The 26,391-nt window shown below is 38.4% G+C and overlaps 1 protein-coding gene across 3 annotated transcripts; it reads right to left on the bottom strand.

Moving 5' to 3' along the window:
• Positions 1-529: 529 nt before the first annotated feature.
• LOC119263461 (putative uncharacterized protein DDB_G0290521) lies at positions 530-16,108 on the bottom strand. Of its 3 annotated transcripts, XM_037538363.1 has the most exons (9): positions 15,452-16,108; positions 14,225-14,695; positions 13,963-14,134; positions 13,550-13,780; positions 12,517-12,771; positions 3,806-3,871; positions 2,473-2,543; positions 914-957; positions 530-729 (listed from the first exon to the last, which is right to left on the bottom strand). In XM_037538363.1, the coding sequence occupies exons 2-9, from the start codon at positions 14,423-14,425 to the stop codon at positions 678-680; spliced, it is 1,092 nt and encodes a 363-aa protein (XP_037394260.1). In that variant the 5' UTR covers positions 14,426-14,695; positions 15,452-16,108; the 3' UTR covers positions 530-677. The 3 variants fall into 3 exon arrangements, 1 of the variants encoding a protein (XP_037394260.1); XR_005130282.1 differs by lacking the exons at positions 530-729; positions 914-957; positions 12,517-12,771; ... (2 more) ...; positions 14,225-14,695; positions 15,452-16,108 and adding an exon at positions 4,484-7,296; XR_005130281.1 differs by lacking the exons at positions 530-729; positions 914-957; positions 12,517-12,771; ... (2 more) ...; positions 14,225-14,695; positions 15,452-16,108 and adding an exon at positions 4,484-6,079.
• Positions 16,109-26,391: the final 10,283 nt, after the last annotated feature.

Genomic DNA, 26,391 nt, shown 5'->3' on the forward strand with positions numbered 1-26,391 from the left:
CTTATTTACTTCTGAAACTCTGGGATGCTCTTTTATATCCAATCGTGTTACTGATCTGTTTTTATCATTACACAACTTTATCGTTTATGTTGAAGTACACAGCCAGTGTAGAACAGGGCCATGTCTATAAACCTGCGCAATACACTTCATGGTACAAAAATAACCCAACCATTAATTTTAAAGTATAATGATGTTTTAGAATAAGTGAAAATCATTACAAATCTAATGTTGGTGTAAGCATGTGACTGACTAATCAATAAAATAAGTGATAATGACCCAACAATGCCCCAGAGCTTTCTGCAGGTAATTGTATGACCAAAAGTTTTGATTGTTACTTTTGGCAAAACAGACAATATAGTGTATCACTGAAATTGCGAACATGACTGATTCTGAGAATGTGGTGCTACAAGTTAAGAACAATTAGAAATACAACATGAAGTTTTACAATATTATATCAATTTTAAGTGATATGTAGGTAAAGAAAAGGTGTGTGGGGTAAACACTTTAATTCCACATACAAGTATTGTTTTAAGATGTTGCACAATATCTTTATTGAACAATAATAACCTTATGAATGACAAGGGTAATGATGAATAAATAACACATCACCTAGAAATAGTTATGCAAAACATCAAAATTCCAAAATGAATAATTTAGAGTATTATTTCAAATCATTACTACGGGAATATCTCGTTGAAAGGCTCCCATGTGTCTTTCCACTTGATGCCACTGCAAAAAAAGAAAACAAAATATAAGGCATCACATTACGTAAAATACATTCTTATAAATCGGAGTGTGAATAGAAATGAGCCTTGTAATCCTCTCTATCCTCCGCAGTGACTTGCTTATGTAAGTACATAAACTTTCACATTTTAATTTCAGAATTAAATCACAAATGACAAAGTTCACATACCACCCAGAACACTGCTGCCAACGGACTTTGACCTCTTTTGTGCCCTATGATGAAATATAAATTATTCATTACACTCCACAGTCCAATTACAGTGTTACTGACCTGGTCTCGCTACAAATACACCACAACATCTTCTAAGACATTATGCTGAATCGACACACAATACCACAGTGGTTTCATTCAGTCTAGGACTTGGCTACAAATATTGTCATCTCAAAGACAGAACAATAAACAGCATCAGTTTCAAGATAATACTCATCATAAAATCACAAGATTTATACACCTCAAAGTAAAAAACATTATGACCACTCACAGATGAAGCAAACACCGATATTATGACAGTGACGCATGTCAAGGTTTGTGATACATTACAACTGAACAGTTGCTTCTCATAGTCAGCATGTTGGTTCTAGGGAGAAATCGGCAAGATTGAAGACCTGAGTGACCAAATCATCAGAAGCCTGGGCGTCTGGAGCATCTCAGAAATGGCAAATCACAAACCTGCAAGAAGGTGTTGGGTGCTCAAAGCTCATTGATGAGACAATGAAGGCTATATTGTCTGGGCTACTGGGTCACAAATAATAATAAAAAAAAAAAAAACATTTAATACTAGCTACACAATGTATTGCACCTTGCTGCAAATTTACCCCTGTGGGATAATAAAAGGCTATCTTATCTTATATGTGGCTGTTTAGCTGTAGCTAAAGTCCTGTCAGAGTGTCCAGGCTTGTCCCATGCGCCCACAATGCGTCATGAGAATCATACCTTGGAACAATGAAAGAAGGTTGTCTGAGGGTTGCTCAATTTGACACATTCCACCTCCCTAAACATTGTTATGGGTCAGGTACAGGTTCCCTGATGGCAGTGATATCTTTCAGGATGACTCCTAATAATGCATCCTGCCACACTGCACACCGTTTGGGAACGGTTTGAGGAACATGCAAAAGAGTTCCCTGACCTCCAGATCTTAAGCAGATTAAGCATCTGTGCTTAATCATTTGTGACATCACATTAAGCATTTGTGATGTACTGCAACAGCAGGTCCTATCCAGCAGCTCTACTTTGCAACTTACAGGATGCAAAGGATTTGCAGTTAATGTCTGGGTACCGTATACCACGGAGCACCTTCAGAGGCCTTGCCTCAGCATGTTGGAGCTACTGTGGTGGCATGCGGCATATGGTCAACAGCATATAAGGCATGTGGTCATAATATTTTACCTCATCAGGGTGTTTGGTGTACCAGACATTCAGAGAACACCTGTAGCTTTAAACATGTTTATACCAGGGTAGAACTGAGTCTTAAGTCAGAGCTGAATTACTTTTAATGTGTTCTTGGATTGGATACGTAGATGATTTGTGACGATGAGACATTCATTTTGGAATATAGCCTATATTTTTTCCCCACTGTGCATGTGTTTATCCTAACACATCATAAAAATAGGACCCTTTATCTCAGTTTGCATTCAAAAGATGAATTTCCTTCAGGATCTGCAATTTCCTTCAGGATTAATAAAGTGTTATCTTATCTTATCTTATACACTGAAACAATGATCACTCACCTCTTTTGATACCCTCTGTGATAAAATGTTTTGGACTGGGTAGGTGTCAGCCATAGTGTGGACAGGGCATTCTAAAGTACAAACAGTACAAATTTCATTATGACCAGCTTTGTTAATGTATGTAGTCATATATTTAGATTAATTAAAGCAATGTCCTATAATGCAGTGGTTCTAGTACTCAGGGCCAACCTTTTGCTGTAAACCTACCAGATATCCAGTGTTTGTAATGTACAGGTGCATCTCAATAAATTAGAATTTCATCATAAAGTTGATTTATTTCAGTAATTCAATTCAAAAAGTGTAAGCCATATATTGTATAGATAGACAAACGTAGTGATCTATTTCAGGCGTTTATTTCTTTTAATGTTGATGTTCATGGCTTACAGTCAATGAAAACCCAAACGTTATTATCTCAGAAAATTAAGGTTTTCTAAGCCTTTAAAGCGGTCCCTTAGTCTGGTTCAATAGGCTACACTAGCATGGGAAAGACTGCTGACTTGACAGATGTCCAGAAGGCAGTCGTTGACACCCTCCACAAGGATGGGTAAGCCACAAAAGGTCATTGCAAAAGAAGCTGGCTGTTCACAGACAAAAAGGACTGGACTGCTGCTCAGTGGTCCAAGGTCTTGTTTTCAGCTAAAAGTAAATGTTGCATTTCATTTGGAAATCAAGGTCCCAGAGTCTGGAGGAAGAGTGTAGAGGCATACAATCCAAGCTGCTTGAGGTCTAGTGTGAAGTTTCCACAATCAGTGATGGTTTGGGCAGCCATCAAAGCAACCTGGTCTTCCATAACACTTCAGCAGTGCCACAGACTGATCGCCTCCATGACACGCCGCACTGATGCAGTAATTCATGCAAAAAGAGCCCTGACCAAGTGTTGAGTGCATATACTGTACATACTTTTCAGTAGTCATTTCTGTATTAAAAATCTTTTTAAAAATTGGTCTTATATAATATTCTAATTTTTTAAGGTAATGACTTTTGGGTTTTCATTGACTGTAAGCCAGAATTACCAACATTAAAAGAAAAACACTTGAAATAGATCACTATGTTTGTCATGTATCTATACAATATATAAGTTTCACTTTTTGAACTGAATTACTGAAATAAATGAACTTTTTGATGAAATTATAATTTTTGAGCTGCATGCACCAGTATTTGGTACTATGCAAATGTTTCAGGCACCTGAGAAAATATTTCTGAAATATTACATTCTTCTTAATATAATCAAATAAACTAGTCTAGGTAAAAATAATTACAATTTCAGTTATACATCAATTCAATTAAATAGATGAACCCAATAGAACCCCAGATTGTGAGAATATGATTTTACCACTTGGGTTGATCTTTATTCTTCTTTTCTTGCAGGGAAAAGTACGATTAAATGTCGAGCTGGACACTAGATGAAAGAAAACATATTAGTAGTTAGAGCTGTGACATCGAAATTTTCGCTGCAGCACAAGCTGGCTGAGTTGTGACATCAATGCATTCTGGCTGAGTGAAGACATCAACACAACTCTTATTTAGAAGTAAACAGGCAAACTATATAACTATGCATCTATATAACTACACATAAAATTAGTCTAAATAGTAGTGTTAAATATTTTTTTTACATGTATTGTTACCCTGCATTTTATTTCTGCTTCATATGAGTTCAAAACAAGTAGGCCATATAAACACATTTCATCTCAGTGTTCTATTCATGTCTCAAATAAACCACATGGTCACCCATGTGGTTCCAACCTGGAGAAACTACTGTCTCACTTGCACTGTCATTGTTGTTCAGTTGCTACATAGAAAACAATGCAAAACAACCAAGGTATTATAAAGTTTAAGGAGGGAAGACTACAAGTCTGAACCTGCTGGTTCCTTCAGTGAATGTTAAGGAATCTGTAGTGACTTTTAAACAAAACAAACGAAATTGACCTAAGCCACCACATAATGAGAAAGAGAGCTGGCGGTAGCGGATTTGACTCGTTCAGTTTAGCAGGAATTACCACAAAGTCCATACCTTTTGAAACTTTGGATATACCAATCCATTTATTGTTCTTAAGTTGGCAGGTAGCACATAATCCAACAGCAGCAGTACCAGCGCTCAAGATCTTTTAATGTCCCGCTAACCATACGGTCAAAATACTGTTGACTTCCTCGCCAACCCCCGTATCCCTACTACAACCTTACAGCCACCTATAAACCCAGCAGCGCCCCCAAGTGGTGAGCGATCAAAATAAACATAAGTTTAAAGAAAACATAAATGGCTCCAACACACCGGCCCCTAATTGTTAATGACAAAAGGCATAAACAATTTAATGACTAATACAACAATAGAAGGAGCCAAAGTAATACCATACTTCAAACTATATACATACAAAATGTGTTCCTATATACGATACCTCATAACCCCTCTAGTAAAAGGCAAAGTTTTGTTATTGGTCTGGTCAAGAGACTGGTTTTGGTTTGTACTTGTGCTGATCTAACCAGCCCTTTCTTATCTGGGTATATTTTAAATACCCTGCCAAGTACCCAGGAATTACGAGGAGCTGTGGTATCTGCAACCAGAACTATATCGCCAGGCACCAGATTTCGTTTCTTCTTGGTCCATTTTTGTCGTTCCTGTAGTAAAGGCAAGTACTCTGTAATCCACCTTTTCCAAAAAAGGTCAGAGATGTACTGCACTTGTCTCCACCTTCTTTTTCCATACATGTCAGTCCTATCAAATAGCCCTGGAGGCAAGACTGGTTTCCTTTTCATAGTAAGAAGATGGTTGGGGGTAAGAGGCTCTAAGTCATTTGGATCCTCAGACAATTTGGTGATTGGGCGATCATTAATGATCGCTTCCACTTCACATAAAACTGTGTGTAACCCCTCATCATCTAAAGTCTGCTGGTGCAAAAGGGATGTAAGAATCTTTTTCACCATCCTAATGATTCGCTCCCATGCACCGCCGTGATGGGAGGCTGTAGGTGCATTAAAGCTCCATTTGATTCCTTCCTGCAGAAAGACTTTCTGAATCTTATCATGGTTTAAAGCTGCCAATGCTTCTTTTAATTCCCTTTCTGCACCAGTGAAATTGGTTCCATTGTCTGATCTCAAATGAGAAACTTGTCCTCTTCTGCAAATGAATCTTCGAATGGCATTAATACATGCATCTGTATCCAAAGAATAGGCCACTTCTAAATGTATGGCTCTACTAGCCATGCACGTAAAAATAACACCATATCGCTTTACAAAGGAACGTCCTCGTTTTACTTCAAATGGCCCGAAGTAATCAACTCCAACATTAGTAAATGGAGGAAGATCAGGAGTCAACCTTTCAACAGGCAAATCGGCCATTTTTTGTTCACCCAGTTTTCCTTTGAATCTCCTACACAAGCCACAACTGGATAGAATTTTCCTTGTTGCTGCATTGGCATGAGTTATCCAATATTTCTCACGCAATTTGGACAGAACCTGGTTTCTTCCACCATGACCGACCTGTTCATGTATATGCTTTAAAATAAGCTTGGAAATATGTTGGTCTTTGGATAAAATGATGGGATGCTTAATCTCTTCAGGCATTGCTGCCTTACACAATCTTCCACCAACTCTCAACAATTCATTTTCCAGGACCGGGTTCAATCGGTGGATAGTGCTGCCTTTTGACACTTCCGTTTTCCTGAGGACAGTCCAACAATTTCTTTGTTAAACCTTTCAAACTGAGAAAAACGAATGACTGCCTTTTCTGCTTCAGAAAGGTCCTCTATGGACAAGCTTTGTGGTCTTAATGCAGCTTTGACCTTCTGCATTTCCTGCTGAATGTCACAGGATTGGTCTGACAATTCCAACAATTCCTTCCTTTTCTTGCTCAATTCCATTAAGACATGTTTTAATTTCAGCATCCATGCAACAGCAATTTTTAGCCTCTTCCAGTCAGAAAAATATTCAATCAATTGGCTGGTTGCATTTGTTTCCATGATCACAGCATTTGTTCTGTGCTCCTTTTTTAGTTCTGGATCTTGAGGAACAAGGTTACAATCCAAATTGACCTCTGGCCACTCCTCCTTTGTTGTCCACAAAAAGTCTGGACCCTTTAACCACCGCTTGTTTGTGATTAGCTTCTCTACTTTCAATCCTCTGGAAGCATCATCTGCAGGATTCTGGGAGGTATGAATGTATCTCCACTGTGAGACATCTGTTACTTCTCGAATTGCTGACACTCTATTAGCTACAAACGTCCGAAACCTTTTTTCTTCATTTTTGATATATTTTAGAACTGAAGTACTATCAGTCCAAAAACAAGAGTTGTCAAGTGGAAGCTGCAATTCTGTTCTAAGCATCTTATCTATTCGAACAGCCAGGACAGCAGCAGTAAGCTCTAATCGAGGGATGGTAATTTGTTTAAGAGGTGCCATTCTTGATTTGCCAAGCAGAAAAGAAACATGAATGTTGTTCTGGTTTTGTAGTCGAAGATACGTCACTGTTCCATAGCCATTCTCGCTGGCATCTGAGAAGTGATGCAATTGAGCATGATCAGGTTGTCCAAAGTCCTGTGCCTTGATGCATCTGTCAACTTTAAATGCATTCACTTGTTGAAGATCTGTTAACCACTTTATCCACTGTTGTTTGAGGCTTTGGGGAATCTGGTCATCCCAGCCATAATTCTTTCTGCAAAGCTCCTGTAGCATGAGTTTGGCTGGAAGTGTTACTGGCACAAGAAATCCCAAAGGGTCATAAACTGAGCTGACCACCGATAAAATTCCACGTCTAGTATGTGGTCGCTCCTTTTCCATCATCTTGAACTTAAAGGTGTCTGTCTGGACACACCAATAAAGTCCAAGAGCTCTTTCAACGGGCAGTTCATCTCGATCCAAATTCAATTCACTCAAGTTTTTGGATCAATCCTTCTCTGGAATGGTTTGTAAAACCTCACGATTGTTGCTAATCCATTGCGTTAAATGGAAGCCACCTTTATGACAAAGTGCAGCAAGATCTTTGACCATTTGGATGGCTTCAGCTTGAGAAGGAAGACTTTTCAAAAAATCATCAACATAGAAGTTATTGTGGACACTATCAATGACCTCTGTTGGAAACATGTGCTTGTTGTCTTCTGCTGTCTTCCTAAGAGCATAGCAGGCACAGCTTGGAGAGGATACTGCTCCGAATAGATGAACGGTCATCCTATACTCTACAATTCCTTGAGTAATGTTGCCATCAGGCCACCACAGGAACCGGAGAAAGTCGGTCTCATCCTCAGCAACTCTAACTTGATGAAACATTGATTTGACATCAGTCATAAATGCAACTGGTTCTTGTCTGAATCGAAGCAGAACACCCAACAAAGAACTAGTAAGATTGGGACCTTGTAGAAGTTGTTTGTTTAAGGACGTATTCCTGAATTCCGCACCACAGTCAAATACAACACGTAATGTTCCTTTTCGAGGATGGAACACTCCATGATGGGGAATGTACCAAAGTTTACCATCAGAACGCTCCAGCTGATCCTGGGGTACCTGTTCAGCATAACCATTTTGAATGAGCTCATTAAGGTACTTAGTATATTCCTGATGGAACATTTCATGTCTTTCAAACTTTCTTTTCAATCCTGAAATGCGCTGTTTAGCCACACAGAGGTTGTTTGGCATGACAACACCATCCATTTTAAAGGGTAGTTTCAAACTGTAATGTCCAGCTTCAAGCTTCACTGATTCTTTCATGATGTTCATGAATTTCAGATCCTCTCTTGACATCTCTTCTTTCTCTTCTGATGCCCTTTCATTGAAATCATGTTCATATTGAGTTTTCAGCATTTGTTCCAATGTTTCCACAGAAATCCTGTTTACAGTGAGAGTTGGGCAATCAACATCAGGAGGCTTACTATGACCCTCTCCCAGTGATCCATTAAGAACCCACCCCAATAGGGTCCTCACTGCATAGGGTCCCTCCCCATGGCTATTCACTACTTCCCATGGTTCAAGCAGCTTTGAAGCATTGGTACCAATCAATAGCTCAACATCAGCTTGAATGTGAGGAATGGAAATGCCATCCAAATAAGGCCATTTAGCCAGATCCTTCCTTTGGATAATGTTGGCTGTGCTCACAGGCATTTTCCTTTGCGAATAGACTTCAGGAAGGTCATAAAACTGTTTGCCATGAAGACCTGAAATCTCTAATCCATTCACAATATAACTAGAAACTGTTGTCTTCGGGCTCATAGTTAGTAAACAGATTTTAGTTTTTCTTCCATTCAAATTCAACTTTGCCATTAAGCTTTCAGAGCAAAAGGTAGATGTACTACCTGGATCCAAGAATGCATAAGTCTGAATGACTTTGTCTCCCCTTTTGGATTTTACTTGTACTGGGAGGATGGATAAAATCCCATGACCTTTCCCGGCCCCTGTATGATCACATGCTTGCGCAGAAACAAGTGCGGTATCCAATGCTGGATCATTTAAGGCTACAGTGTTTGTGTTGACCGCCTTATCTGCCTTATATGTGAGATGTATATGAAGAATAGTTGGGTGATTCTGGTTACAAATCTCACAAGTTAAGCGCCTATCGCAATCCTTGCTTACATGCCCAATGCACAAGCAACCAAAACAGACCCCTTTTTCCTTTAGAAAGGACATTTTTTCTCTATGCTTCATTTTTTCCAGCTGGGCACACTGCTTCAATGCATGATTTCGGGTACAAAATAAGCAGTTGTTCCCTGGCAGAACTTTTGTTTGTCTAGGTGTTTTCCATACAGGCAGGTCAATAGGTGTAACAGTGGTAGCAAAACTGTCTCCTTTAAATTTGGGTTTGAGTTGTAATTTTCCTTTGTTTACAGGCCTATTGATTGGTCCTGTTTGTGTGTTCTGAATATCACCAAATATTGGGTCAGACACTATTTTCACTTCACGTTCAATGAAAGCAACAATGTCACTGAATTGTGTCCGGCGTCCATGTTTTTCCATAAGGTTACATGCGTAAACTCTCCATTTATCTCTCAATTTGTAGGGGAGCTTCATTATAATTGTCTTCATATTTGCTGGCATATCCAGTTCATGCATGTATTGTAAATCAGACATTGCATTACAACACTCACGCAAAAATAAGGCATAAGCTTGGAGAGCCTTAACATCTTCAGGCTTTATCATTGGCCAGTTGTGCATTCTTTCCAAATATGCAGATGTAACTTTAGCATCATGTCCAAAATGCTGTTGAAGCAACGTTTTAGCTGTTAAATAGCCTCTTTCAGGAGCCATATGCTGGCAGCTGCGAACTAATGCACGTGGCTGTCCTCTAGTGTACCTTTCCAGAAAGTACAGACAATCCCCTTTGCTACTTGTTTTTTCCTCCACACAATATTCAAAGGCTTTAATAAATGTTCTGTATTGCAGAGGATCACCTTCAAAGATTGGAACATCTCTTGGAGGAAGCAGATGTGAATTGTGCTGTTGTATTAGCAATTCTGCTATGTCATTTTGTCTTTGAAGTAAGTGTAAAGTAGCACTCTCACTGTTTTCCTGAACAGTTGGTTGTGATTGTCCTTCATGCATTTGTGGTCTCCTTGGTCGTATGATTGGTTCATGGATATGGCCTTGAGATTCTCCGTTTGATAATTGGTACTGCGTTTCTTGCAACTGTGGCTTCTGTGCAACACCTATTTTATTGACATGTCTTTGTGACTCACTTCCAAGAGGATCTCTCTGACCACTTTCAGTGTCATCTTGCATTTCTTGTTGTGAAATCAATGCATCAATATCAAGAAGCCTTTTGTTAACCTTTTGTCTTGTAGATGGATTTGGATTTTCCTCTGATTTTCTTGTTATGGAGACTGCCTTTTGTTTGGTTTCTTTTTCAAAATAGGACTCCATTCCATCTGAGATGACACTTGATGCTCCATAAATCTTTAACACTGACAGTTTAGCAGTGGAAGCAGCCAAGTCCGCATCAAGATCCATTTGTTCCTTTTTCCTCCTTAGCACCTCTACTTGCTCCTCCAAAGTGTGCTTTTCTTTTAAGGATGCAGCACGAGCTACCAGTGCTGCTCTCTCTGCCTCAGCTTGGAGGCGTGCAAACAAAATAGAAGAGTGGCTAGACCGTTTAGATCTAGAACTGGAATGGCTCTCTTTGTGGCTATAGCTCTTATTAGAAACACCGGTTTTAATATTAGAAATGCTGTCATCAGGATTTATACCATCATTTGGATCAAGCTCTCTACCCTGAATTTCAACGATTTGACCCAACACACCATATTTTGGACGTGCTTCGTTGTCAATAGTTTGAGCCATTGTATCATCTTTTGAAAGTGACAGCCATTTAAACACCCCAGTAGAGAACTCATTTGCACTCAGCATTTTTGCTTTAAACCATATGTCATGTTTTTCCTTTTCCTCATCAGGTAACAGACCCATTAAAGACTCGTGTGCTTCTTTTGCCTCAGTGCATAATACCTGGAATTTTGCAAATACACTTTTAACCTCTGTTCCATGTTCTGTGTTAACCATGAACCCTTGAATCATAGTTTTAAGATTGGAAGCTTTATTAAGTTTAAATTTTCGAATTTTTTGCAAAGACTCCAATTTTTCAAGCAGTGCCTTTTCAGTGAGTTTTACCACCCTTTTTACAGGCTCTTTGTTTACATTACCATTAGTACTCTGTGTATTACCATCATTACCCTGAGGTTGAACCACGGAGGGCTCAGACACAGAAAAATCAGAATTCATTTTAAAACTGAACTTTCAATTAAGACCCAGTCACTTAAATTACGCATATGCGAAAACCTTTAAACCCCACCAATGCGCATTGGATTTACTGACTAGTCTTTAACGTGTGCACACGAGTTAGTCAAATGGCCATTGTTTGTTTTTAAGGTAGCGCTACCATACCTCCATATCCAACGATCAGTCAGACCGCCGCACTCACACGAACAATCCTTCCTTCCTTCCTTTCATGAAGCGTTACCAATCGCCGCAATCTGTGCAGACTTATTTCACCGGTCCAGCCTCTGGGTCCCACAGAGCCTCCATTAGTCTCCACCCAAACGAAGCTGTCGCAGTCCCATGTTCCGTTTCCATTTCCAAACGCCCAAGACCATTCTCCTGTAGCAGTCCGTGCTCAAACGAAGCAGCAACTGCACTTCAGCAAACAGTCCGCATCCAATTCTAGCGTAGTCAGTATTTTGACTTAAAAAATGTAGTGACTTTTAAACAAAACAAACGAAATTGACCTAAGCCACCACATAATGAGAAAGAGAGCTGGCGGTAGCGGATTTGACTCGTTCAGTTTAGCAGGAATTACCACAAAGTCCATACCTTTTGAAACTTTGGATATACCAATCCATTTATTGTTCTTAAGTTGGCAGGTAGCACATAATCCAACAGCAGCAGTACCAGCGCTCAAGATCTTTTAATGTCCCGCTAACCATACGGTCAAAATACTGTTGACTTCCTCGCCAACCCCCGTATCCCTACTACAACCTTACAGCCACCTATAAACCCAGCAGCGCCCCCAAGTGGTGAGCGATCAAAATAAACATAAGTTTAAAGAAAACATAAATGGCTCCAACACACCGGCCCCTAATTGTTCAATAAGAGTGATCTGAAACAATGACAAATATAACAACATTATTTCTTCATCAGAATTATTATTTGAATATACATATACATTACAGATACATACATAAAATTATGATTACACAAATACGAATCTAATAAAGGTTAGATTTGTTTCCAATGATACAATAGTTTTATTAACTGTACCGATGTGGGTGCTAATTGTTTGACGATTTGACAAACGTTTCATTCATCTACTTTACTAGTTTATGGGATATTTAAACACGGCTAGGTCTGCATTGCGGGTGTCAGTTGCATAATAGGCAAATGATGGGCATGGGTGCCATTGTTCAACAACTAAACAGACTATCAAGTTTTCATGGTAAACAAGAGGCTAGCTGTTTTTGCTAACTCTCTGCTGAAAGTGAAAATGTAATCTTAGATTGTTTTGTCTGTCGTATTATTGCATAATGATTGATTACAGTTCAATGCAATAACCTTAAAAAGTATAGTGAAGCTAATAATTTACCATTTGGTGTTACTTCTTGTGTTCTTTTCTTGCAGGGGTACTTGTCTGTGGAATTCCCATTTCCAGATGTAACAGGGGAGAGAATTGGATTGAGTTCATCTAAAGAGCTGCTGCGGGGCTCAGGAGGAGCTGAAAAGCTGGGGCTAGCCTCAGGACCATCTGAAGAGAAGGGGCTGGTCTCAGGAGCATCTGAACAGATGGGGCTGGTCTCAGGATCATCTGAAGAGCTGGGGTTGACTTCCAGATTAAGAACCACTAAGTTGAGGAAAATATTTTATTAACTACAGTTCCACAGAATGCATGACCGATAATACAAACCTCTCGTGTTTCATTCATGGTGCCAAGTACATCGCCAATATATTTTACAAGTTTACAGTAATTGACCGTTGTGTAGATTGTGCTGCACAATTTATCAGCAAACCTCTTCTATTTCCATTAACAGAAAGGGAACAATACTGGACCAACAAAGATAAAAAATTAATTGTGTCGGCCTATTGCCCATATAGTAAGTGCGTAAGATAAAAAGTCCAGTTAATGTAGCCTTCACGAACATCTATGTTCTAACTCAGTTACTTTATAGAAACCTTAATAAATTATGTTATATGAGTGAGAAATAGAATTCTGGACCCGCAAACACATTCAGTGAATGTTAAGCATTATTTTTTGGTACTTGCTTTCACTCTCAGAAGGACTGATTTTAGTTAAGAGACATACATGAATGATGCATTTTGACCAGAATAATCACTGGATTATAAAGGTGGTTGCATCTATGCCAAGGGGCAATAAACTTTTCTAGCAGCTTGGGATCACCTTACAAATGAACATTTTTATTGTTTATTGCTTAAATTTGTGACTAATCTGTATGTATCTATAAACAATGTATAAATGACTGTGTAAATACACAAATATAAAACACATTTATGAGCGTAGTGATACACCATTAACAGTTCAATGTAATAAACTGAAAGAGTAATAATAGTGAATATTACCATCTGACAGGAACTTTTGTGTTCTTTGCTTGCAAGGGTCTCACCTGTGGAATTTTCCTTTTCAGATGTAACAGGAGTAAGAATTAAGGTGTATGTAGGTTCAGTATGAAGGGGAGCAACTGAAGAGCTGGGGTTCTCTGTAGGACCATCTGAACAGCTGAAGTTGGTCTCAGGAGCATGTGAAAAGCTGGTGTTGGTCTCAGGAGTATGGGCAGAGCTGGTGTTGGTCTCAGGAGCATTTGAAGAGTTGGGGTTGGCTTCTGGATTAAGAGCCACTACGTGAAGAAAAACATTACTATAATGTTATTATAATACCACACTATTATAATGTAATGTTATAGTAATTACAGTCCTTTGAAGGACATATTAACATTCATTCCTCCTGATTTGATAAGCAGATATGAGAGACACAGAAAATGAATGAGTGAAATACTCAATGCACTTAATTTCAACATGCCTTTTAGAAGACCTTCATACAGCAAACGAATTGTAGAAATTGATGTCCTCTCCATTTCTGAAGAAAACTGCTGAGGATAAAAAACATCTGCCCTAAAATTTGTGGCCTGCCTCGTCTTCCTCCTCCCAAGAAGAAGAAGGGGGTAATAACCCAACATGTGAAACTTGTGGAGCTGTAAGTTAACAATAAGTACATATTAGTAGTATTACAAAACCCATGTATGTAAACAGTCCATGTGATTAGTTATTATTAGTTAACTTACTAGAAGATTGGTGGAATTTATCAGCTTTGAGGTGTTTCTTCCATTCAACATTTTTTGGGCCCATTCCTTTGATGCTTTGTCTTTGGCCTGCTGCAATTTCACTTTCTGGGGCTGAGAAGCCCCACACAGCTTGCAGTGTTTACAGCCAACATTTATTTGTGCCTTGCATGACTGGCAGGTCTTTTGGGTTGAACCTGGCATGGTATCCAGTCAGCCAGACAGACAGATGAACAGCCAGAAAGAAAGCCAAAAAGGTAGAACGACAGAGAGGTAGGTAGGTAAGTAGATAGAGAGATAGACAGATAGATATATAGATAGACAAACAGATAGGTAGATAGACAAATTGATTATCTATAATCAGATTATAAACGGATGTATGGATAGACAGACAGACGAGTGGCTCTTAAAAGTGTCGTTGGGTCGCTATAAAGGATAGAGAGATAGATGGATGTGAGGAGGGATCTGAAAGGTCTGTGAAAAGAAAAAAATAGATGTCAAAACATTTAATGTTACCATATAATTTTTCGGAGCATATTGCAGATACTGTCAGTAATAAAAGTAATTAGGCCTCTCCAACTAGATTTGGTAGAGCACAGTGTGTGAAATGTTTAAAAAAATATCATTGTGCGTTTATACTCTGAAAATATTTTAACTCATTTATTAAATACTACCACGTATCATGAAAACTTCTTACTCATGTTTTCACAATTCACATATCAACCAGCTCTAGCTGTAATGTCATTTCTATATCATTCATTAATGGACATACAGTTTGAGTAATGTTAGTGTAGACCTGTGGATTATTTAGGTATACATATTAGGCACATGCTCTAATTAGGCCAGCTCTAATGCTAGCTAGCAAAGAACATTTTCACCTGTTAAACACCGACACGCATTCTTAGCATGTCAAAAGTAAACTACTACATGGTGCACAGGGCAACATAACTTTATAGAAATTGCGATACTTACAAAAGGAAGAGTGATTAAAATCTCAAGTTTATTAAAGGCATGCTAGCTAATCTAAGCTAGTTTACTAGTTTAGCTAGCAGCATGACCAGACTGTGCACATTTGTCTTATACTCTTGGGATGTTAAACCGAGCTCCTACTTAATATTGCATTTTATTTAAGTTTATATTAATGAAAAAAAACTGTTAATGTATTCAGAATTGCATGTGTCTGTTATTAAAACGAAGTCAAGTTAAGCACCGGACTGCTTACACACTCACCGTGTGGAGGGAAAAGCGAGCTGTGGTTCCGTGTCCAGAGGATCGGGCGGAAGTGCACACAGTCCGAAAGATGGGGGGCGCTCACTTTCACTTCAATGCATTAGCTTTCATAAATGAGGCTGTATGAAATGTAGTGCCCTAACTTAGACCCTCCCTTAAACGATCTTTGCTTCAAAACCTTGATATCGATGGTCGCAATCGCGCTCAAATTGGATAGCAACCTTACCAATGCAACCAGAACTTCACAGTAAGAGTCTTTGTCTGAGCACATTCTTGTTAACTAAATACATACATATATTGGGATGTTTCCATACGTGGTCTATTATGAATGAATTCCTGTTACAAGTGAGGTTAACTAAAACGAACAAGAATGACTAAAAGTAAATTCCTTTGTTAAATTGGCAACCTCGCACATCACTTCTGAAGATGTAAAATCCATCATTATTTGAGCTTGGATACTAATCAGTTCATTTAGGCATATCAGAACCTGAGAAGAACCAGAAACAGAGAATAAAAGAAGGAATACGTTTAGGTGAAAATTACGTTTGTCTCCACACATCAGAAAAAAGTAGCCAAAAACAAACCGAACAAACCCTAAACTATGAAACTATTAAACTCTCATAGTTTATTAATTAATAACAGAATTATGAATAATATATTAATTACTAATATTAATACTATTATTATTATTAATTAATAATAACGTGTGTGCTCATTGGTGTGTATCTCCGTCCCTTACTCTGTGGCAGGCCTGAACATACTGTGCTCCAGTGTATAGCACGCTTATATTTACCTCAGACATCATTGCTCAGGAAGGGTTTTAATAAAGCGATTATGTTGGTCTTTTTAGTGAAGAATTCTGACCGAATCCCACTGTATTCTAGGCATTCGCTCAGTAAGTGCATCTCTCTCTATGTCTCTCTCTCTCAACTCGTAAAACGTCAAATGTCTCATCTTTTTTTAGCGTTTGCGTTAATATACTGTACAGAGTAGATACTACGATCAGTTTGGACACCTAAATATAGCCTAGGGATCGATTTGTCGGGAATCGGCGAGTATTTACATGTATTTGATAGCGGCGTAACATTTGTACGCAGCTCTCTGCGTACGCATGAGTACGCATCCCAGTGTTTAGTTTTGCGTACGATTTCATACGCATAGGGAGTGAGACCGGGTTGGTTGGGTGCCATATTTTGTGTTCGCCGCCAGATGGCACTATTTCATATTTTACCTTTTTGTTGCTCTAATTTAAAAAGGGATGATGTAGCTGTAAAATATAGTTCATATTGATACTGTGACAATTGACCCTGATGTGAATGTAAAATGTAGACTTGTATAAATCTTTTAAAAAACTGAATATAATATGGAAACACAAGCACTTCTACCACTATACGATCGTAGCAATTTGTAAAGGTAATTGTATTATTTTCATGAATTATATGTCTTGTCATTGATTTATTGTGGAGATGTATCTAGACTACTGCAGTCTCGGCAGTAGAATGGTTGCATGCTGCCGTGTTGTACGCTGACCGAAGTATGAACAGAAACTCATACTCATTACAGGCTAATAAAACCTGCATCATCCCAATCCGGTGTCCATCACTGACCAGGGCAGACGAACACCCAATAGAAAGGGTCACATATATAATCCAACATTTATTTCAGGGTGTGCGGTTTAAGTTGTAGATCATTCAAAGGAGTGTAATTATAAAATTAAGTATTGTGCATTAAGCATGTATATTAGGCAAACAGTCCACAATAATCACTAATCCTGGGCTGTCAGCAGTAATATTAGATGTTTTAATGTTTTATAGGCAGTTTGCATTTTACCTTTTAGTGGATGCTTTAAAACAATTTGCATGTTTAGTGTATGAAATCAGGAATTGATGATGTCTAGAAATTTTATCTGCTTTAGTTAGTGTTTGAAGTTTTGTTTCAGTAATTTTTTCTATGCTTTCTTTACAGAATCACTGGCCTGTTGAAGTGAAGTGCCCTTGCTTATGAGGTGGGGTTGCAAAATCTGCTATTTCTCATCTCCCAGCCAGCATGCTCTGATAACGCATTACAAATTAAACCACTTTCATCATGCAAGCAATTGTCCCCTTCCCTGCATCCATGAAGATGGTGCATGCTCATTCAGAAGTGAACTTGCCTGCTTTGAGGAGAATTTATCACAATATGGCCATATTGCCCAGCTCAGTGCTATAGTATGCAATATGATCAGTGTTTTACTTAAGTGATCTCTTTCAAGTAGATCAGCATGGAATTCACTAGGCTTGTGTCAATGGACCTTATCAAGTCTTTTTATGGGGTATTGATGGCCATCTCCTGAAGCTTCTTCAGTTGTACCGGTCAAAACGATTTGCAGGGATGACAGAAATGACCTGCATACTGGAGAGCCTTGACAAGGATGTAAATTAATGCTAATTTTCAATCTCTAAGAATGTGTGTTTGTGTGTGTGGTGAAGGGGGGGTAGGGGCTGGAAAAGTAATTTCAGTTTTTACTTTTTCTGCAGGCATCAAACCAAAGAAAGAGGACAGGCGTGCTGCAGGTGTTGCCATGGTACTTGAGAGAGAGAATCCCTCCAAGTTCCTTAAGATGTGTGAGGTATGCTAAAACTGAAACAGTTCCAGAAATCTGTACTAAACATAACAGACTTTTTTGCCTATTTAAGCAACTTCTAAATGTGCAGTTTCTGTTTTTATAAAGCCCACTGATCGAGAAGATGATGTCATCAAAGGAATGACCATTGGAATCCTTGGCAGTAGTAGAGGATGTGAAGGAACCCCTCCCAGCAATCTACAGTGACGTGGTGCTGGTCATGAAAGAGCATGTTGTCCTTCGTAAACTTGATGTACCAAATGCGTTTATGAACTTGATGGGCCTGCTCTACGCATTGAACACGAACACCCTAAAGATCTCAGATATACTTTTGAGGTGATCCAGCGTCTGTTCATGGGCATTGGGATAGAATCTTGCACTGCTAGAGTACACACACTCAAGAATAAATTACTGAGTTAGAGAGTATTCTTGTTGGTACTAGAGAGTATTTATCAGGTACTGTAACCTTTATGTTGCCAACAGAATAGGACTCTCTGGAGCAGAAAAAAAACATGCACCTATTGGCACCATGCCTAATGCCAGGCATGGGCTAGAGTGCTATAAAGCCCCCAACATTTAGCTGGGGAGCAGTGGAACTGTGTTCTCTGTAGTGATAATGCTCCATTCAGTACTTCATGGATGAGCTGGGGAGTTAGGGATGAGGTGGTGTGATGATTTTGCTCTCTGTCACTGAATTCAACCAACTCCTCACAACAATGTTCCAAAATCTAGTAGAAAGTCTTCCATGGACAGTAGAGACAGTTACTCCAACACAAGCAGCATAAACTCTTTTAGTACCCTTAATTTAGTAAGAAACTGTAAATGAGCAGGTGTCCCAATACTTTTAACCATATAGTGTATTTTTTTTTGTTTTCTGGCACTTGCTCTTCAGTTCACATTAGCACATGGTTATTAATATGTTGCAAAGCTAAAATCATATGGATACACTGGCCAAGGTTTCTGACTTGAAATTATGTTCAAAAAGCCATATTTGTTTTGTATTTACATTTATGGCATTTGGCACAGCCAACTAATGGAAATATTATTGCAAATTGTTAATAAAAATATATTTCTCATTTCAGAGTAATTTTTCAGCAGGCTGATTTGAACTGTTAATTATTTGAACTGTTTTATTATTTGAACTATTATATGAACTGTTGCTTAAATTAGACCAATGCAACTTGGTAAATTATGTTGAGAAAACTTGCCATATCATGTTAAGAGAACTTGCTGCATTGTTGGGAAAATTGAAAAAACAAGTTCTACCAATTTGATTTAAGTAAACAAAATTAATTTTTCAAGTCCACTTCACTTGAAATAATTAATTGAGTAAACTTCCAGGTTGTCGTGTGAACAAAACTTAGTTAAGTTCAATAAACTTAACAGGTAATGTTCTTACAACTTAACTGAGTCAAAGCAAAAAGATGACTTGACTGAGTTAAGTTGAGTCAGCAAAAACTTTTTTACAGTGTGATCAACACAGGAGTCCCACTGGAATTTGACTGTAGGAGTCCTCATCAGTTACATCCTAACAAAGAAAGAAAGAAACTTACTTGACTTATGGATAAACCTACCACAAATCACCACTTTTTTTTAAACAAAACAAAACAAAAAAATCTCAGAATTGCTTCATGCTATCTGAAAACTATGTAACTGTGTTTAATAATAGTGGACAATAGAAAGGGGGAAAAACCATGTAAATTAGATTTTTGAGTGAACTGTTCCTTTAACGTGGGTAATTATGGTCCTTTTTATTTGTGTGCCATAGCCACACTTTTTTACTCCATCATCTCACACAGTGGTAAGGTGAGAACACAATATTACTATTGTGTTAATTTGAGGTTTTTGCTCATTTAAAAATGTAATAGAACTTCTGTTTATGATCTGTCTATGAACAAATGACAGATCAATAACAAGATTAATATGTAAAAATGTTAAAAATCTTTAGCTAATAAAACACACACGCACTCGCACACACTCACTCACTCACTCACTCACACACACACACACACACATTTTCATTCAAGCTGCTTCTCCCTCAGGGTCGCGGGGGGGTGCTGAAGCCTATCCCAGCAGTCATCAGGCGGAAGGCAGGATACACCCTGGACAGGTCGCAAGTCCATCGCAGGGCTGGCCATAAAACAGACTATACTAATACTGAAGACAACTCCAAATAAGCAGTCCAAATCATGGGCCCAGAATGCTAAACACAGCTTGGGTGCAGGCCAACAGGCGAGTGGGGAATGCTCGGCCATGGTACAAGGCAATGCGAGAGAAGACCCAAAAACTGGGAAAGAAAAAAAATTACAACAAATTCAGTCACTTATCTTGAAGAAGTTATCATTCCCCAAGATGACTGGCAGCCCCCGAAGACAAAGGCACCTGATGTCTGTTGGCTCTGTGGTCTGCAAGGTAGTGGATATAATGTAGAATACAGCAAAAGGTTACATATAGTCATCAAAGCAATAACAAAAAGAGATAAGATGAAAACAGATGTGACAAAAGGACAGAAGAAGAGGGATAAAACAGTGTACAGGAAAATGAGACAAGATATGAATAAAAAAAAGCATTATAAGAAAATTACACAAAAGGAAAAAGGAAAAAAAAGAAGAAGTGAGACCAAAGGAAGAGAAGGATAAATAAGACAAATTACCTTTGTCTGTCGTAAAAGCTCAGCCAAAAGCTGGCTGGTAAGTCCTTTCTTCTTTCTAAAGAGGTGAATCAGTTTTGGAGCGATATCATCAAGTGCACCAAAGAAGCTGTCTCTGAGATTCCACCCTGGTGAACTCACAGAACACCTGAAACATAACACAAAGCAAACTATGTACATGCCGGTAGTTAAAACATCCTTTTCAATAACTCTCACAAAGCATTAACAAATGCATTAACTAGTGCAAGCAGAATTAAACATCTGCTACAGAAAAAAATAGCATACTGAACATTTAGAATACAAAACACCGTAATCCCTTTTTGCAAATACTTAAATCAAACCAACCTGATTTTCTGTGAGAAGTGCTGGCCAACGATGTACCATCTGGCTGATGGCAGGCTTGTCCTGGACCACTTCTTTTCTCCGAAGAGCAAATGTCGTATCCATTTTTTTCTTAACAAGAGATCCATTTGGCTATGTTTTCATCATTTCATTGACCAGAATCTGACGAGCTCCTTCAAGGTTGCAGTCATCTATCCCTTCTAGATACTCAGGTAGATGAGTAATATCTTCTCATGGCTTCTCTTACCATTGTTATGCTGATGACACTCAACTAATGTTTTCTTTCTCTCCCTCTGACACACAGGTTTCCAGTTGCATCTCGGCATGCCTGTCTGACATCTCTACATGGATGGCAGCCCACCACCTGAAGCTCAATCCCAGCAAGACTGAGCTGATATTCATCCCTGTGACTACAGGTCCTCATCATGATCTTGCCACCTCATTCGAGAACTCCCTGATTGTTCCATCTGTAGAGGCAAGAAGTCTTGGTGTGACCCTGGATGGCCAGTTATCTTTCTCGACTCACATCGCGAACCTGACTTGGTCATGCAGGTATCTACTGTACAACATCCGCAGGATCCGACCCTTCCTCACCCGAGAGGCCACCCAGGTGCTAGTGCAGTCTCTGGTCATCTCAAGGCTTGACAACTGCAACTCACTCTTGGCTGGTCTTCCCATGCAGACCATCAAGCCTCTGCAACTCATCCAGAATGCGGCAGCACGACTCGTCTTCAATCTGCCCAAGTTCAGCCACGTCACCCCATTGCTGCGCTCCCTTCACTGGCTTCCTGTAGCTGCACGCATCAGATTTAAAACCCTAATGCTTGCACACAAAGCCGAAAATGGACCAGCCCCTACCTACTTGATGGCAATGGTGACCCGCCATCTTGACCCGCCATCCTTCAAGGTGCACGGAAGACAAGCGTCGAGAATGTTCTCTGTACTGGCACCCAGGTGGTGGAATGAACTCCCACTGGCTATCCGAACAGCAGAGTCTCTTGCTGTCTTCAAACGTAGACTGAAGACTCATCTCTTTACACAGCACTTAAATGAGCATTGAACTATAAGATGCACTTATTTTATTGTACTGCACTCTGTATTGTAGTTTATTGTATTGTATCTTATTGTTATTGTATTGCATTGAATGGCACAGAGTTCTGCGTTCAACTCTTTCTTTTTCTCTTGGTGTCTGCAGTGACATATGTTTCTAGCAGTATCTGAGCTCAGGACTGTCTTTTTTTCTAAGCTATTGATAACTAGCAAAGATACTTTCACTAGATTGACAAAGCACTTCTTGTAAGTCGCTCTGGATAACAGCGTCTGCTAAATGCCGTAAATGTAAATGTAAATTTCCCCCTTCCTTGGCTTCTTGATGTCTTTGTTGGGAGGGTCTCCATTTGTAGTGTGCTTTCCACGCTTACCAGCATTGATGGAGACATCAAGTTGACCAAGCTGGTGTATTTTGGTTCTGTAATTACCCATTTTAAACTTGAGGCTGTTTTTCCATCCATCCCAGCCAGAAGGTGATCCTGATTCTTTAAGGCATACAATCGATATTCAAGGCGGGAGAAAAACTCTTGAAAAAGCTGGAACCGTACTGTTAGACCAAATTCTGTGACCGTTGATCACAAGCACGAGCATTTTATATATATATATATATATATATATATATATATTTAACACACACACACACACACACACAATAAAAGCATCAAGAAACAGTCAGAATGATCTGCACAAAACAGTGAAAGATAGCTTTTGAAACTTACCACCTCTTCTCATTTTTTGTCAAAAAAATCCTTTATGACTGGTGTGGATTGATTGGCCTTGGCATAAGGGTCAACACATCTGACAGCTGCTGTCAGAATATGTGACCACACCTCGTCTCCAAAAAGACTAGTTAAAGTCACACCAAATTGTTTCATGTGTTGTATCAGAATATGCGACTGAATTGCATCTTTACAAAAACTAGCTAAGTCCACCCAAATATTTTCAGGTGACTCAGCATCCCTTTACCTTTTTTAAAAAAGTATTAATTGCTAGAATGTATAAACAAACGCTGATAATTATAAACCAGCCTAACAGACCATGACCAAACTGTAACCATGAAACTTGAGCAGTATCTTCTTTATTTATTTAACAGACAAGAATCGTAAAGTTAAAGTAATTAACAAAAATATAAGTTGCATTAGTTTTATCTTTTTTAAACACTGTTCAGGGAGTGATCTCTTTGCCAAACAGTAAATGGTGCTTTGAAATAATATTGTCCTTATCCCTTATACTATTATCATAGTTTATATACATGCAAGGCAACTGTAGGGCTTCTTTGTGTCAGGCTTTCCCACACGTTATGTGGTACCATCATGCACAGTTGTCACACTGGATCTGTAATCAAAATCACATGTATATTTACAACATTTTAGATGTTCAGAGTGACTGTTCATTTAAAATACAGTATGTGTCCTATGTGCTCTTAAAGATTTGTCCTAAATTTCTTGCATCAAGACCAGAACAAAATATTAGCTTATTTGAACTTCTTACCCAGACTGTAGTGTAATCTTGTCTTTTCCTTTGTTTCCCACGTTTGCTTTTTTCATTCTGCACATTTTCTACTCCACAGTAGTAGCATAGCTCTTTGAGATCATCTGAGTAAAATACAGCATATGCAGATTCTGACGTGTGTTATTAACAAGGCTCGTCATTATCTAAGAAACAAAAATATAAAGTGGCATACATTATTTGGATAAAACTATTAAGATATCTACACAAATGTTATGCCATCCTATTCTTAATCCATAGGGTTTAATATGATGCCGGTGACATTAGGTAGAACAGAGGTGATAGTGGCTGGTGGAGAAGACGTGACATTAGGTAGAACAGAGGTGATAGTGGCTGGTGGAGGTGACAGTAGCGGAAAACTAAATGACAGTGACTAGGGACTGTGGGGGAGTGGAGATACTGCAGACTTCAGGATGTCCTTTCAATTTTTTGGGTATCCTTGGGGTCTGTTCACGGTACAATTGTAATGATCAATCTTGACCTTCTGAATGGGTTTTCCATTGGAATCATCAAGGTCAATGCTTTTTCCATCTATTCTGGTGACTATAAAAGGACCAAGGAATTCTGGATCCAGCTTCCCTCCTTTTGCGTTGCTGGCTGCGGATATTCCTTCTCAACACTACATCTCCCACCTGAAGGTTTTGCTGAGGGATTTTTGACTGCAGTCTTCTCCTTGTTCTCTCCTGAACTCCCTCCACATTCTCCTGAACAATTTTCATATTCTTATCATGCCTCTCAATATCAATGGCCACCTCTTCCTCAGCAAGCACATCCTCAAAAGAACCATCAACCTGTAACAATATATGGCAATGAACAAATAAAACAGTGCTGTACACAATGCCAGTAGACAGCTGACATATTATTTACCGTTTTTACAGTTTGTTTCATATTTTTATTAGTTTCTTATTCTTTGGTTGATCATGTAAGCAACACTGTGCAACAGGGCAGCAGTCTTATTGAGGGTTAAACTGATGAAAATATTGATCTTGTTCAACTAAAGATTTTTTTTTTATTCAAAGTAATTTTGGGTTGGATAAAAGCAATTAAGTTGCTTGGTACCACACAAAGTATTTTTTAGGTTGAGTTGACAAACATTTTACAGTGAATGAAAACCCATCACACCAGAAAAAACACAGCAAAACAGAATTGGAAAAGGGAAATTTTCCTTGTATAATAAAAAATCAAGAACAGATCATATTATACATGCTTAATCTAACTGATCTGTTTATCTGGCCACAAGTTCTTATTCACATCACACCGAATGTCCTATCTTGCTTATAGACATAAGCACTTTCTTATTATGTGCTGGGCCTGTATTGGACCATCTATTGTGAACAAAAACTCCAGAAGTCACCCCTTTTTCAACAGGATTCAGCACAGATGGGAATTTCAGCTTTGTAAGTGACCTACACATGATCAGCAATAATTATGATAATTTTCTGGGGGTATGTTGTGCATTATAGTGAATGTGATTGAGTTCATTGATATGCAATTGATTTTATTGTTGTATTTTGGAGTTCTGGAGTGTAAGAGTTCTGTAAGCATCTGAAAATTGATCTGAGTCTAAGTCAGAACAGAATTAAAGAATTAACTTACGGTCTCTGATGCACACTGTATTTAAACAACAAAAAACTGTTAATGGTTATTCCCAGAGTATTCATCCACAAACTGTGTGAAAAAAGAACAGTTTTTCAACAAAATGAATACTGAATGCTTTTAGAATGCATTGAACTGTACTACTAAACATAAAAGAACTGCATTTGAATTTACTTCAAATACTACATGACAACAATCAAAGCCCTAAAATGTAATGGTTATAGAGACAAACTGCTGAATAAAAGTGTATAAATAGTCTGATCACAACTGATTGCCATTTCAGTTGACGTTAGACCCAGGTGTGCTGACCATCTGTAAAAAGAGCTATTTTGTGTATAGTAGGCTGTGTACAGTGTACACTCAGTGTACACTCAGTACAGTGTACAGTACAAGCAAGAGAGAATATTAGGTATGATGTGGAAGAGAATGCTAAATGATGTAGACCAATAAGCATCTCTGACTTACATTGTTTTTCTCTGCTAAATAATGCAAAGTATTGGATTTTTTGTACTACTTCATTTGTTCCTATAAAATAAAATGCACAGTTCTGTTTTTAAATGTTTTTTCTGATGCTATAAAGTTTCATTCACTGTAAAAAAATGGTTTGTCAGTTCAACCTTAAAAGCATCATATAGTAACAAGTAATTTAACTACAAATAATAAAAAAAATCAATGAAAAGCCAAAACAAATTCTTAGAAATCAATATTTTACATGAATTAAAAACTTCATATGAACTTCTGCCCTATTCCACGTTTTACTGTGTTGTTTACATGATCAGCCAAAGAATAATAAACTTATTTCTCTCCAAAACAAAACTACAGTTAAGTCTTTATTACTTCTACTAAGTTATTGTTTATTAGTGTGTGCTGATCGCTAAAGTATTGCTGTTGGAAGAACACTAGCCTTAATGTTTTCATGGAATTAAATTGTTTCTGCAGCATTATTTCTAGAGTATTTAAAAATTAACTTTTGTGCAGAGTTGTATGTTTCTGCAAAAAGGAGTGTGAAGAGTTTTGAAAAAGTGATTTTGGCACTGAAAATGCTTTTTAGTGACTGTACAAAATTGGCAATACTGCTTTAAAAGGTTAATAAAAATAAACAAAGTAAGGTACCATATCCTGTATATACCGTCTGTATATAACAGTTTACACTCTGTAACAGTAGAACTACCAAGTGCTCCTAAGCACATC

Source organism: Pygocentrus nattereri, chromosome 5 (genome assembly GCF_015220715.1).
Source record: "Pygocentrus nattereri isolate fPygNat1 chromosome 5, fPygNat1.pri, whole genome shotgun sequence".
Classification (NCBI taxonomy): domain Eukaryota; kingdom Metazoa; phylum Chordata; class Actinopteri; order Characiformes; family Serrasalmidae; genus Pygocentrus; species Pygocentrus nattereri.

Excerpts from the sequence above, each read along its gene's own strand:
- LOC119263461 (XM_037538363.1), bottom strand. The coding sequence starts at position 14,425 with ATGCCAGGTTCAACCCAAAAGACCTGCCAGTCATGCAAGGCACAAATA. Across the intron at positions 2,544-3,805 it reads AATAAAGATCAACCCAAGTG|AATGCCCTGTCCACACTATG; the intron begins GTAAAATCATAT and ends TTTGTACTTTAG. Across the intron at positions 730-913 it reads TGGCAGCAGTGTTCTGGGTG|TGGCATCAAGTGGAAAGACA; the intron begins GTATGTGAACTT and ends CTTTTTTTGCAG.